At 50.5% G+C, this 14,305-nt stretch overlaps 1 protein-coding gene across 6 annotated transcripts; it reads left to right on the top strand.

Moving 5' to 3' along the window:
- Positions 1-1,051: 1,051 nt before the first annotated feature.
- ZYX (zyxin) lies at positions 1,052-13,908 on the top strand. 6 transcript variants are annotated; one of them, XM_064723927.1, is made up of 9 exons: positions 1,052-1,238; positions 4,928-5,188; positions 8,858-9,057; positions 10,402-10,908; positions 11,213-11,354; positions 11,439-11,608; positions 11,758-11,936; positions 12,197-12,317; positions 12,714-13,908. In XM_064723927.1, exons 1-9 carry the CDS (start codon positions 1,067-1,069, stop codon positions 12,822-12,824), a joined length of 1,863 nt encoding a protein of 620 aa, XP_064579997.1. In that variant the 5' UTR covers positions 1,052-1,066; the 3' UTR covers positions 12,825-13,908. The 6 variants fall into 6 exon arrangements, with proteins under 6 accessions (XP_064579997.1, XP_064580025.1, XP_064580043.1 ...); XM_064723955.1 differs by lacking the exon at positions 1,052-1,238 and adding an exon at positions 1,399-1,670; XM_064723973.1 differs by lacking the exon at positions 1,052-1,238 and adding an exon at positions 1,830-1,849.
- Positions 13,909-14,305: the final 397 nt, after the last annotated feature.

The raw sequence follows: 14,305 nt of genomic DNA, 5'->3' as shown, positions 1-14,305 counted from the left end.
AGGGTGTGTTGTGATGTTCCAGAATTTGGTTCGCAATTATGCAGTGAATTCTTTTCAGCTCTGCACTGACATCTTTACCTGAACAAGAGGGAAGGTTGTCTTCAGTAGAAAAGTGACAGTGCTGGAAGACCCGTCACAGAGATACATTCTTTATCCTACATAATTACTTTGTGCATTAATCATGGGAGATAACAGAACTGATGCCATGCCTACAAAAGCAGCAGTAAACAGGATTATTTAGCAGCCACAGAAGACCTATATTTCTCTAAGAAATTCAGAGCTATAGATCAGTGGTTCAGTGGTTGCAGCTGTGTAAGGAGTGAGATGCTCAGTGCTGGGCGCTGCTATGGGTGGCATTTTCAAATGGTATGTAACACTGAAAATGCCTCAGAGAGACTCTTCCCAATTGTATCACCTGGTTAAATAAAAGATACGACCTCTTTGTACAAACTTTATGTGGAAAATAAAGATTTGTTCACACTGGATTTAAACCTTGGACGAATTTCTTTGCATAGCTCTCTAATGTGAGAGTTCTGCAGCAGTGCAGACTGGGAGTGTCACTGGTGTGGTTTGTGGCTTACTCCTTCAACCAGCAAGTAAATTAGCAGTACTGAAAGGTACCTGTGTTGATAGGTAAGTCTTGGGAGCAGACAAGCCCCAAGTCCCCTGAGCATTACCAAATACAGTAATTCTCCGGGGAACTTGCAACAGTAGGTGTATTAACCCCGAAATTAAGGCCAGATTCCAAAGTCAATTGCAATGATTGCACAAAGCACAGGAAATATCTTTATTGGTGTTCCTCCTTCGTGAGAGGCTCTGAAGCAGGGAGAAGCAGCAAAGGCTGGGGTTGAAAGTTACGTTCTGTTGGGCTGGGTCAGGCTGTCCCTGTTCTACAGCGGGCTGAGCCCCCAGCGAGCACTGGGATAAAAATAAAAGCGATGTGCAGCGCTGGCAATCCAACAAAGCAATTCATGTGCATAGTGTTTGATATAAACCAGCTAATAGTGTTTGCCTTGCAGCCAGTACGAGGAGAACAAGTCGCTTTTCTGCACGGTGGAGTCATCTGATGTTTGCTTTAATTTCTGGCAGATCGGGGCAGCGTGAGTCAGATGCTCTCACAGCTGGCTCGGGCGGGGAGGAGGCCAGCAGGGACCCTGACTCACCAGAGCCGCCGCATTCCTTCCCAAAATCCAGCTCAGCGACTAGAAGTGAAATCGCGGCCCGGGGGCAGCTCCAAGGTTAGGCGAGGCGGGAGGAGCGGGGCTCTCCGTGCGGGGGGCAGGCAGCGGGCCCAGCCCCGGGTGGGCGCCGGGGCAAACGCCGACAGACGCGTCTGGCCGGCGGCTGCCGGCGGGCATAGCGCTCGCCCCCTCCCCGCCGGCGGCAGGGCCCAGGGCCGCTGCCCCGGCAAGCCCCGGCCCCCGTTACCTCATTGCCACATTCCCCAGCGAGTGAGCTCAGCTGTGCCGCGGCCTCGCGCCTTTTATGGTCAAACAACTTTGCCTGGGCGAGGCTTTTTTCGCGAGTTGGGAGGAAGCGCCGGGGCTCGGCAGCTCCTCCGCCTCTCGCTGTTGCTGCTCCCGGCGGGCGGGCCGGGGCAGCCGAGCAGCCCGGCCCCGACAGCCGCAGCTACTGCCACTGCCGGGGCGGCACTTCCCGCTCCCCCTGAGGTGAGTCCCTTCGCTCGGCTTGGCGACAAAGCCTTTGCCCTCTCCCCGGGGGTGGCGCGGAGGGTGCGGGTTTCCTGCTGCTCCCTCCCGCACGGCTCTGCACCTCGGACACAGCCCTTCGCTCCTGGTGCTGGCTCGGGGTGGGGCGGTGGTGCTTGGCCCTCCACAAAAGAAATCAGGTTCGTGTGTCTGTGTGTGTGTGTGTATGTATGTATGTGTGGTGACTTTTCTTCCCTGCCAGTGGAATGGACGAGACTCGGCGCTCCCGCACAGCCCCAGCAGCGGGGGAGAAGGAGGGGGTGCTGCTGCCGGCCTCTGCTCGGGACAAGCTCTCTTTTGTGTGAGCTTGGATGACCGAGACACCTCGCGAGCCTTTTTCCAGATGTGCTCGAGAGAGGAATCTGGGGCCCTTTGTGCATGAAATTTGCCTAATTTATGAGTTTCTGGCTCCCTGGGAGTGCCCTGAGAAAGTGTTTGCAAAGTCGTGGAACTTTCTAACGTTTTAAATATGTTTGCATAGCTTTTTGGAGTTTTCCTTCCCGGTTTTTCTTCCCTCCCTTGCATAGGGAGGAGGCAAGCCCAGCATCTGTGAGAGAAGTTAGTAGCTCCGAATAACACCCTCCCCCAGCCCGGTTGCTCCGAGGCTTTACCTTGCAGCTTGCATAGCTGATAGACTTTGCTCTCTTTGAAGCTTTGTAACTTTGGGGCAGGCTGGGAGAGCTCTCTGGATAAAAAGCAGCATAACTCCTGAATCCGTTTAATCTATTCTTAATATTCTTGTTTGTTTGTGGGGATTTTTTGTTTTGGTGGGGGCTTTTTGTTTTGGTTTGTTTTTTTTTTTTTCCCTCTGACTCCCCTCAGTTGGGAGGAAGTTGGCCGATGGAGAAGTTCACATGTGATGTGTGGAGCTGTAGGGGCTTCCAGTGTGGCTGCTGCCAAACTGCTCTTACCAACAGAAGTGAAAAATGTCACTTGACTGTCTGCTTCTTCAGGTTCCTCCTGCTTTTGCTACCCCAGGAAAGGAGCAGAGCTGTTGAGAGTGGTGTCATGGCATCAAAGTGAAAGCTGTCTAGATGTGTAACAGGTGGCAGACCCACCATGAGTCCTGGGAATTGACCCTCCTGCTAAAGGAGGTGTCTCTTGGTTCTGTCCACCTACTTCTTCCTGCTGTCAGAAAGAAAAGGTGTATGAGTCAACTTAGGTATCCTGACTTTGGCTTTTGGGGGCATCTTTCTTCATAGCTCCACTTGAGTCATCCTAAATGCTGTTAGAGCAGGTAGAAAAATCTCTCCCCTCGGGGTAAATGTGAGGATGAGAAAGATTTGAGATTACTTCTGTTGGTTTGACACTCCCTCTCCCACAGCTCTCCCAGACTGCGCCACAGGACCTGTGTGAGCTGTGTGTTTCTGGTAAGGCTTAGATGGCATTGGCAGCACCCCAGGGCTGGAGGGGGTGACTCTCTGCAAGGCCAAGCTTTCTCAGCCACGTTGGTCTGTGTGGGTGGACTGATAGCCAGCAGTGAGGATGAGCAGGGGTAGCTGCTGGGTGGAGACAGCCCTGAGCAGCAAGTGCCCTAAGTGCGACACAGCGTGCTGGGAAATGGGCTGCTTTGGGTTCGGGGACATGGCAGCTGCTGGTTGCAAAGCCAGTGGGTTGTTTTGTGAAGCAGCCAATGTCCTCAGACTGTGTTGACTAACCCCGTGATTAGAAGTGACATTGTCACTGTAGTGTTCTGCTCATAATCCTGTCAAATCTGGTAGAGCTACTGCCAAGTGGTTCATCACACCCTAGTGAAATAATGGAGTAGGAGGCAAAAGTCTCTAAAGAAAGGCTGGAGGTGTTTTTAACAGCTTCTGAAGCTTGGTGGGAACTGCAGGATGGAAGGGAGTTGGTCAATCCCTTCTGACTGGCAAGTCCGATGACCCCTAGAAGTTTGGAGGAATGAGGACAGACCTTGCTAATTACTCTTCTGCCTTGGCCCTTTCCAATTCTGAATCCAGGGGGAATGCTCAGCACAGCTTTTTGGCTCCTGCTTATTGTTGCAGCCTCATTCTCCTTTCGAAACTCCCAGAAGAGTTGTCCAAGTATGCATCTTATCAGCACCGCACAAAGGGAAGGAAAGGTTCAGCAGCATGGACTTTGTTTGTCTGTGTTGCCACACGCTTGTGACCTGGGGAGGCTGGGACAGGTTGCTGCTGTATTGTGCCACACTGCACCGAGCCGTGGGAGCGCTTAGAACGGGGCAGGCAGTTCTTAGCAGCAGCCAGGGGTTATCGGGGCCGGGCGGATGTTTGTGGCACCAGGGCTGTCTGTGGCAGCAGCTGTTATTGTCCGAGGCAGAGGCGGCAGCGCGGAGGGGCGCTGATTCGGACATGCCAACGCGGAAAGCTGGCACGGAGCCCCTGTGCTGACGGCAGCCCTATTGTGCTGGGGTGTTAGGAGGACTGTGGGCATGCCAGGCTTTACAACAAAGCGTCTGGCTCCGTGGGGGCTTCTAGCACGGGTGAGCTTGCTGGCCTGGATCGCGGGACCGGGGCAGCCCTAGGGATGCGCCTCTCCTCGGGACAGCCCCGTTCCCCTCATAGCCGGCCCGGCCGGGCACCCTGCGCTCGCTGGGCCCGGGGTTCGGCCCCGCGGGCGGGGGGCGGCGGCATCCGGGGAGCGCTTCCTGGCGGGGGCGGGGCGAGCGGGCGGCGAAGCCCGGCCGGGGCGGGAGGAGACACAGGCTGGCATCGCCCAGCTCCGGAGAGCCTCTGCCGCCCGGCCGTGCGGCTCCGGCGGCATGGAGGGGCCTGGAGGTAAAGGTGCGGGTGCCGGGGGAGAGGGGGCATTGCTGGCGCTGTCACAGGCTAAGCTCGAGAGGAGCCGGCTGGCGTTATCGGGTAAAGGGGGAGAGGAAAGGCTGATTCCCCTTCTGGAGGCATTCTTTGGGGTGCGGGGCATCACCCTCCTTCGGGTCACCACAGGTGCAGGGCTGCAGTGCATGGAAATCTGGGTTTTCTCTGTTGCAAGAACCCATTTGTGGTTAATGCCATCCTGAGTTGAAATGGTGAAGTGTGGTGGCTCATTCGAGCTGTCTGCAGTTTCTGTTCTTCCTTTTTCCTCTGCTGATCTTTTAAGTGCACTGCTCAGGCACCTCAGCCTCTGGCCTGAGTTAAATTCCTCTATCCCTTTGTTTCGCATACCCTTCTCCATTAATTTCCACTCTGGCCCAAGGATGACTTCATGTAGCTTTCCTTCCTCTTCTCTCCTGCCAGGTGCTGAGAAGATGGCCTCCCCAGGTGCCCCAGGGACCCGCATGACGTCCACAGTCAGCATCAACATTTCTACGCCTTCCTTCTACAACCCGCAGAAGAAGTTTGCACCTGTGGTTGCCCCTAAGCCCAAGGTGAACCCCTTCAAGGCTGGGGGTGCGTCAGAGTCGTCGCTGCCTCCACCTCCTGGTCCTGGTGCCCAGCGTGCTCAGATGGGGAAGGTGGGGGAGATTCCATTGCCACCCGTGTCCATGCTGGCAGAAGGTAGGTCAAGGCTGGCATGGCAGATGTGAATATGCATTTCTGACTTCTCAAGGTGGGAGGTTTGTAGCTGGGCTGTATATGAGAACAGGAGCATAACTGCTGCAAGTGATGGATATTCTTGCTGTAGAGGCTAGGAGGCTCCATAAGGAGACAAATGGATTGGAAAGAGATCTCAAAGTACATAGTGTCTCCATCAGGAAAGGAGGGGGGAGGCTGTCCTGCACTGGTGCTAGAGGAATGCAGTGGATTTTTCACAGTATTCCCTGGGTGCACAGTTGTGTAATTGCAGTCAGTTTTTGGCCAGCGTGTCTGAGAGCAAGTATGTTGCAGAGAAGTTGACCCTGATAGTGATGAATCACTCTGTTCTCTTTCTTGTTGATTGGTCCCAGCTCTTAACTTAACCAATAAGTTGGTTATCTCTGACTGTCCTTCTTGTGGACTCTGCAATTGCCACCTTTGATGCTGGAAAAGAGAGGGAGAAATAATTGCGTGAAAAAATAGTGTCAGGGATGATAAACAGGAAGTGAGACTCAGAGTTTAGTTTGTATGGCTTGTACAGTTGGTACTTTTTCCTAGTGGTTTGGGTTGGGTTTTCCTGTGTAGAGGGACTTCTTGTTTCACTGTGGTTTTCTTACTTCTTTCTTTCTTTTTTTGTGTGGCCTTTTTTTGTTTCCTGCAGTGGTACAGTGAGGTTTTTTTGTTCCTTGTTTTGTTGCTTGGTTGGTTTTGTGTCCTTTTAGATGCAGTTTGGAGGCTGGTTGTGTTACTCTGTAGTTTGAACATTTGATCAACATGAGGCCACCATAAATTTCTATAGGGACTGTTTGCTAATGCTTGATACTGCCTATTTCCCCAAGGCTCTGTCAAGTAAAGGGTGTGCCTCAGTCAGGATATACATATTCAGAGAATGCTAGCTGCTGGTTTAAATTTCTTTTCTTTCACTGTTTAGCAGGGATTTGCAACACTGATATTTTCCAGGTTAGTGTGCTAAGTTGGTGGGCAGCTGACCTGATGGTAGGAAGACTGGACCTGTGCCTGCAGGAGAAGAGTGATTAAGCCATTTTTCCCATTTCTGAAGTCACAAGGACATGCTGGTGCTTCTGCCTCCTAAAATTGTACCAGCAAGGTGTATTTCTTGTATGTTCTTGGCTGGAATCTTGTGTCTGTGGAAACCAAGGTCCCGTCTTAGGACTTATCATTTTCTGCTGTAGTTGTCTGGATTAGGGATGTATCTGTCAGAAGGTCTCAAACTGACACAAATACTGCCTGAAGTAGATGGATGGATGTTAAAATTTACTTTTCAATATACAGTATGAGTGGAGTGTTAGGTGTTACTTGCTCTGCTTCTCCTGTTGTTAAAGTGGGCATTATGGAGTAGCTAGACAGAAAATCTAGCAGAAGAACCATTTGTCATAAGCTGCTGTGTCATCATTGGGTAAGGACTGCCAGCAAGACAGCTGAAGTACAGATGAGCCACCAAAACTCAGTCATGAGAGAAATGCATCTGATTTGGTCCTCCTCTGGTGCATATCTTCAGTCCTTCTGTGCCTTTCTTACACACTCCCCAAACAAAATGTAGTATGATACAGAGCTGTAGCAGTTGGACTGTCTTAAATGATAGGATGGCTGAGTTAGTATTGCTGTAGGAATGTTATATTTAGTATTGATTACTCTGTAAATCTGGTGTAACAACTTTGTGGGGAACTTTCTTGTCCTGTGAATAATTCATAAAACAGGCTTTTAGTGCATCTGGAACAATGTGACAGCAGATCAGGGTTTTGTTTCTTAGGGTTTCGATAAACCAAAAGGCAAGCATGTACAAGCTTGATCCTAAACTGTAATTTCTAAGAAAGAAAGCCAACAACATAGTATTACTCCCTCCCCCCAGCAGAATTTCTGCAGCACAAGAAGGCTTGCTTGGAGGAGGTGTTGCATACCAGGGCAGTTTATGCATTCCACAGGCTAATAAGATTTTGCCTTTTGTTTTCTAAAAGGGCAGTATCGTCTCCCTTAGGTTACAGATGAGAAGTCCTTATAAAGCCTGTTGACAACAGCTGGATATAAAAATGAGACTATTTGATCACTGCTGGTAAAAGCTGCACTTGGAGTAGCTGCAGTGAAAAGTTTCGTCTTTCACCCTACAGCTCATTGGGGCTAGCTGGGAAGAGAGGTGGGTGTCTGGAAGAAGGCATGTGAAAGTTACACCTCCTCATCTTCAATGTTCTTTGCTGTGTGGTAGATAAGAGGATGCTTTCTTCCCTACATGGTGAAGAGAAGAGGATTCACGTTTATTTGTCCGTGTTGTAGAAAATGGTTGGTTTTGCCTGTTATGCATCTTTGGCAAATAGGAATAGGTAGAAGCAGTGGGCTTTTTTAGAAAACGGAGGTGCTCTGGTGCCTCTCAGCCTGCTTAAAAGGGTTTTGGAAAATTTCTCATGTCATAATGTATATTGAGTGTGAAGACATACTAGCCTGAAAAATCAAAGCTGGTTTTACCCCCCAGAAAAACAGGCATTTCAAAGATTGTTCGTACACATAAGGGGTAGTTGGTCCAGCTTGCTTTTTTCCCCCCCACTTGTTTCTTGTAGTGCTTACTATGCTGCTGTGAGATCCCAGCTTATTTCTGTGTGAAAACACAGGCTCTCCAGGGTGTCCTGGGTTGTCCGCTGACATTCCATGTTTGCTACCCTGTGTTCAGTAACCTGAGCCAGTTAGTGGCAAGAGAAGGGTGTGCTGGGGACCAAGGAGTGAGACAAGGAGCAAATGAGACAAATGAGGAAGGAATGAGGCAAAGAGCGTAGCAAGCTATGTTTCCCAAATATACAACAACTCTGCCCAGTGACTAGTAACAGCAGCTACTGAGGACAGATTAAATGATTATGAAAATCATTTTCACCTTTGGACGAGGTGAAAAACAGCCTGTGGAGTTCAGTTGTCCTTGATGGGTGCTGAGATCCCATTGGTACAGGGGAACCAATGTGCACTCCCTGCCCAGAAGGCTGATGGAGTCCTTAGCTGCATCGAACAGGGTGTGACCAGCAGATGGGAGAGGGATTCTGCCTCTCTGCTCCACTCTTGTGAGACCCCACCTGGAATGCTGCTTCTGGCCCTGGGGTTCTCAGCACAAGAAAGATGTGGACTTGTTGGAGAGAATCCAGAGGAGACCACAAAGCTGATCCAAGGGTGGGAGCACCTCTTTTAGGAAGACAGCCTGAGAGAGCTGAGGTTTGTCAGCCTAGAGAAGAGAATGCTCTGGGGAGAACTTATTGTGTCCTTCTACTATCTTAAGGGGATTATAAGAAAGAGGGAGATGGAGATTTTATGTGTACAGATAGTAAAAGGACAAGGGTTTTATACTGAAAGAGGGCTGGTTTAGATTAGATGTCAGGAAGAAATTCTTTACTCAGAGGGTGGTGAGGCACTGGAGCAGGTTGCCCAGAGAGGTGGATGCCCCATTTCTGGAAGTGTTCAAGCTCACACTGGATGGGGCCCTGAGCATCCTGATTGAGGAGTGGTGTCCTCGCCCATAGCAGGTATTCTTTGAGATCTCTTCCATCCTAAACTACTTTGTGATTCTATGGTCCTGCTTGCTGCAATACCTTCAAGAACCCTCCTGGCTAGGAGCAAGAAATGATCTGAAGTTGCTTTTATTCTCATTCTTCCCCACAGACCTGCCGCTGCCACCTCCTCCTCCACCTGGGGAGGATGCAAGCTTCTCCTCAAACTGTGCGTTTCCACCACCCCCACCACCCTTTGAAGAGCCTTTTCCACCAGCCCCAGATGAAGCTTTTCCTTCTCCTCCTTCTCCACCTCCTCCTCCTCCACCAATGTTTGATGAAGGACCTGTGAGCAAGGTTCCTGCCCCACAGGTGAGTGAGGTCCAAGGAAGTGTGGTGTGTGTGTGATGCTCTGTGAGGTGGGACAGCTTCTCGCTACTGTCTGAGCTCAGCAGCAGGAAGCCCTGAGAACCTGGGAAAGCAGGAAATGCTGCCAGCCTGTGGACCAGCACAGGTTAGGGTCAGCTGGCCGGGGTTCCCTGTGGACAGAGAGTTGAATGCAAGCCAGCAATGCTCCCCTGTGGCAGTGAAGGCCAGCCACACGCTGCGCTGCACCTGGGAGAGAAGGACAAGGATGGTGAATACTCCTCCCTTCTGTGCTGGTGGGGCTGCATCTTGGAAGACTGCATCCAGTTGGGCTCTTCCATGTATTAACCTCTCTGGAATACTGAATGAGATGCAATCCAGTGAAAGGTCAGAGCAGCCTTTGGGGTTGGAGCAGAAGAGGCTGCCAAGGCAGAGGTCTGACTGGAGTCTGCAATACCTAAAGGAGGGCTGGAGAAAAGACAGATTCTTCTTACTCGGGCACAACAAGGGACAATGGACAGAAGTGGCAAGGGAAGTTCCCTTTGGACAGAAGAAAACCCTGTTCCACTCCAAGGGTGGCTCATTGCTGTCACGTGTGCCTAGAAAGGCTGGGGAACCTGCATCATTGGCAAAGTTGTGAAATCATCTGAGTGAGGCCTTGAGCAGCCTGGTGTTGCTTGGGAATTAGCCTTGCTGTGAGCAGTGTTGGGCTACAGATGTCCGGATGTCTTTTCCCACCTAAATCTGAGAGCTTCCTTGGGCTGTGCATTTTCCCACTGTTTGTAGACCTTTGAGACTGTGTCGTCTTCGTCCTCGCCAGCTTTTTATCCATGCAAAGCAAGGAGCAGACCTGTACCAAAGTATCAAAATATGCTATTGGAAAGAAGTAATACACCCATTTCTGTGGCTGGTCCTGTAACATGCTCTGCTCCCTTTTTCCTCACGGATGGCTGTGTAGGTGCGTGGCAAGATGAGCAGCATTGATCTTGAGATTGAGTCACTGTCTGTAATGTTGGATGACATGGAGAAGAATGACCCCTTCAAATCCCGGGTGAGCTGTCCAGAGTGTTGCAGGTAGAAGAGGAGGTGCCTGGTTTGTTGAACAGAGGTAGTGAGAAAGGTGCTACTGAAGATTAAAATATGTGGTTAAACCATAGCACGAAGGTGTTGGTGAAGGACTGGAAAATGTGGATCTTGCAACTTGTCAGTATTGCTAAACACGTCAGTGTGGAAACCCCTTGTGTTCTGGGTCTGGGATAGCTGCTGGCTGATTCACTGCTGTAGATGGCATATTTTCTGTTCCACCCTGCTGATACCTGCCTGTTTTCTCTCTGCTGCTTCTCTTTACAGATAACTCCAGGATCCACAGGTTCTCTGGAGAAACCATTGGCCCCAAAAGCCCCTGTGGAAATACCATCTGCACCCAAAGATGCTCCTCCTTCCTTTCCTTCCAAATTCACACCAAAGCCAAGTGGAAGCTCACCTTTCAAGCCCCCTGGGGTGGATTTGAACCCCACCCCAGCCCCATGGGCAGCCCCACAGCAACGCAAGGAGCCCCAAGCACCAGTCCCTCCACCCCCTTCTCTCCCTTCTGCTCAGCCTACCCCTAAATTCACCCCATCTCCTGTTGCTGGCTCTCCTAAGTCTGTGTCCAGATCAGGTGACAATGTTCCAATGGCTCCCTCAAATTCTACGAGATACCCTACCTCCCTTCAGACTCAGTTCACAGCCCCTTCACCTTCAGGCCCCTCCTCTCGACCACAGCCCCCCAATTTCACCTATGCCCAGCAGAGGGAAAAACCCCAAGTGCAGGAGAAGCCGCGCCCAACAGAACCGCCTGCTGCTGCAAGAGACACGGTGAGGGAAAGAGCCCTGGGACTGGTGTCTTTGGGCAGGCACACTGGGAGTGAAACTGGGAGGATGAGGGTGGATCTGCCCAGGCTGTGGGAGGCTGTTACCCCTCTGAAGGAGGGATGTAACTATGGAGGTTGTAGTGCAGAGCGGTAGGACATGTGAAAGTGGGAAGAATCACGCACAGTGGATGGCAGATTGTTCCTAGAGATGAACAGAGAGGACCTATAAAGGCTAGGGAAATAGATTAGTTAGGGACAAGGTGGGAGGGAGTCTGTCTTTTGGGATTTAATGTTTCCTCTTCCTGCAGCATAGACCCATAGGTTCCAGTGCAGACCCACCTAGGGGGAATTCCTGTCTGACAATGAAGGAGGTAGAAGAGCTGGAGAAGTTGACCCAGAGACTAATGAAGGATATGGAGCATCCACCCCCAGCAGAGGCTGCGACTTCTGGTGCGTGCTTTGAATGGACAGCAGTAGGATCAAGACTGCGATGGGTTTTTATATCTCCTGATCCCTTTCCTCTTCCGTTGACAGAGCTCTGTGGCTTCTGCCGGAAGCCCCTGTCACGAACCCAGCCAGCTGTGAGGGCCCTGGACCGCCTCTTCCACGTGGAATGCTTCACCTGCTTCAAATGTGAGAAGCAGCTGCAGGGGCAGCAGTTCTACAATGTGGATGAGAAGCCCTTCTGCGAGGACTGCTATGCTGTGAGTCACTGGGGTGAAAGCTGCTGGAGGGAACTGAGCTCGCTGTGGTTGTTCTCTCTTGATTTCCCTTCCTCCTTCCATCTTTGCTTTCTGTGGTGTAGCCTCACAGGGATGGATTCATATGTCTTACTTGTTTTCTTTGGGCTCAGAGCACCTTGGAGAAGTGCAGTGTCTGCAAGCAGACCATCACAGACCGGATGCTGAAGGCCACTGGTAACTCATACCATCCCCAGTGCTTCACCTGCGTGATGTGCCATACCCCCCTGGAGGGGACCTCTTTCATTGTGGACCAGTCCAACCAGCCTCACTGTGTGGATGACTACCACAGGTATGGAGAGAGCACGTGCATGTGGTGTGTGAGAGAGGGCAGATTCCCTCACACCTGCTTCTCTTTGCTGCAGCGTGGGGGTGGGTTGCCCATGTCATCTGTCAGACATGAGGTTAAAAATGAGTCAACAAAGTGTGAAGATGTCTTTCCGCCTAAACATTTATTATTCCTCTGCTGCTAATGCCACTGAACAGCACTGAGAATCCTCCCTTGAATGTCACCATGGTGGTCATGGTCTCCTCTATGGTTCTGTGTTGCAGGAAGTATGCTCCACGCTGCTCAGTCTGTAGTGAACCTATTATGCCAGAGCCTGGAAAGGATGAGACGGTGCGTGTTGTTGCACTGGAGAAAAATTTCCACATGAAATGTTACAAGTGTGAGGTAAGCCTGGTGGCCCCATTCCTCCCATGTTTCCTGTGCCCATCATCAGCAACTGGACACCTTTGTTGTCTAGGCTGACCCAACACTGAAGTAGTTTTGAAAGAATCTGGAATGTTTTTGAAGCATGTTCAGAAAAAGATTAGACATTCACAGGAATGAATACAGGGACTGTGCACGGTTGTTGCATTCCCTAACACTCCAATACATCGGCTGTTTTATAGGAGGGGAACTTGATGGAATTGCTCTCCCCTCTAAACAGCATCTTCCATTAGCACCACCAGGGACAGAGCAGTGGGCTGTGAGCAATCCTGACCCTGTAGGGGCATGTCTTATGTCCTTGAATGCCTTCACCCTGTTCTTGGCTGTCACTGAGCTTCCTCCTCTTTTCCTGTTTAGGACTGTGGGAAGCCCTTGTCCATTGAGGCAGACGAGAATGGGTGCTTTCCTCTGGACGGGCACGTGCTGTGTATCAAGTGTCACACCGTCCGAGCAAAAACCGCGCGCTGAGGAGCTCGGAGGGGGCATTCCCTCGAGACCCCCACACTCAGTGCTCCTCCCCTCCCTGCAATCGTCCTACCCCTCTGCCTGACAAGGCAGACTGCTACCAATGGAGACTATGCCAGCACAGTTTTTCACTCATGTAGGATTCACTGCTCCTAGACTTCACTCTGCACACCCACCAAGAAAGGACCTCTTCTGCCACCGCTTCCTGGCCACAGCGTATTCCAGGCTGGGGGCTGTCATCAAGGTGAGTGCACAATCGCTGTTCCCTCAAGACTCTGGAGGAGAAAGATCAGCCCTCCACCACCGCCTGGTGGAAGAAGCAAGAAGGGCCTGGTGGCAGGTGCTGGGAAGGGCTGAGAGCATTCTTCATCTCCACGGAGCCGAGAACAATGATTTGACTTGAGAAGGTGGAAGCCTGCATCTGGGCACCACTTCTGTCTTTTATTTTATATCTTGTGACACCTCATTATCAGGATGTTTTCCTCTGCCTGCTCCCTCACCTGGGTTAGAGTGTGGAGGCATAAAGTAGTGGGAATCTGTTACTGTTGCTGGAAAAAGCTAACCTGCTATAGCTTTTCTGTCTCTAATGGATTTTACTGGTTAACTGTCTTGTCTTCTTTTCCCTTAGCCAGATTAAACTGGCAGTGTTTGAAATACTACTCTGTTTCTGAGTTTGGAAGCTTTTTAAAAAAAATCTTCTTCCCCTTCCCAAAATGAATTGTTTCCCAGTGTGGTTTCTGGACAGCCAGGCTGGGAACCAGAGTAGCAAAGCAGTCCAAAGAATGCATGTTTACAAATAGAGACCGTCAGAAGGACGGGCAGCACATGGTGAGGAGGCGTCTCAGTGCGTGGATGAGGATTCAGCAGACTGAGGAATGTCTCCTGTTCCAGTAGGGTTTCTTTCACTGCTGTCAGTGAAAGCCGCAGTGTAATTTGTAATTGCAATGTACTGTCTGGCTCTGAGCGTTACTGCACCGAGCCCCATTTCCTGAACTAGAAACTGTCTCAAACTGAACAAACATTTTGAATAACAGCACTGTCCAACCACTGTTTGCATTCAATAAAATGTGTGGGTTTTTTCCATTAACCTGTGTCTGCTGTGTTTGTTCAGCCACCCATGGGAGTTGCTGTCTTTGGCAGTAGAACTGCCATTGCACAGTTTTTTTATACATTGCCAAATGTATATAAGGCTATTCCACCCTGCCTCCAGAGAGCAGGAGTCTGAACATGGCCTTTCTCTCTCCACCTCTCGGTCTCCTTTCCAGACTTCTATTTTCTGTACCTGAAGAGTAGCTCTCATTTAAAACCGTGCAAGACTGCAGTTCAGTACAGCAATATTGTAGTCTGCTTTACATATCACTCAGAGGTGGGTATTCCAGTGAGATGGAAGTGGATTGTAATAAAAGTGCACTTTGTTTGCTTTGTCCCTAACTATTGACTCTCAGAAAGTGTTTGTGCTTGATGTTTATTGTTCTAAGCATGGT

The sequence above is a fragment of the Zonotrichia leucophrys genome, chromosome 1 (assembly GCF_028769735.1).
Source record: "Zonotrichia leucophrys gambelii isolate GWCS_2022_RI chromosome 1, RI_Zleu_2.0, whole genome shotgun sequence".
Taxonomy (NCBI): Eukaryota; Metazoa; Chordata; class Aves; order Passeriformes; family Passerellidae; genus Zonotrichia; species Zonotrichia leucophrys.
This window is presented reverse-complemented; position numbering and strand designations above follow the sequence as displayed.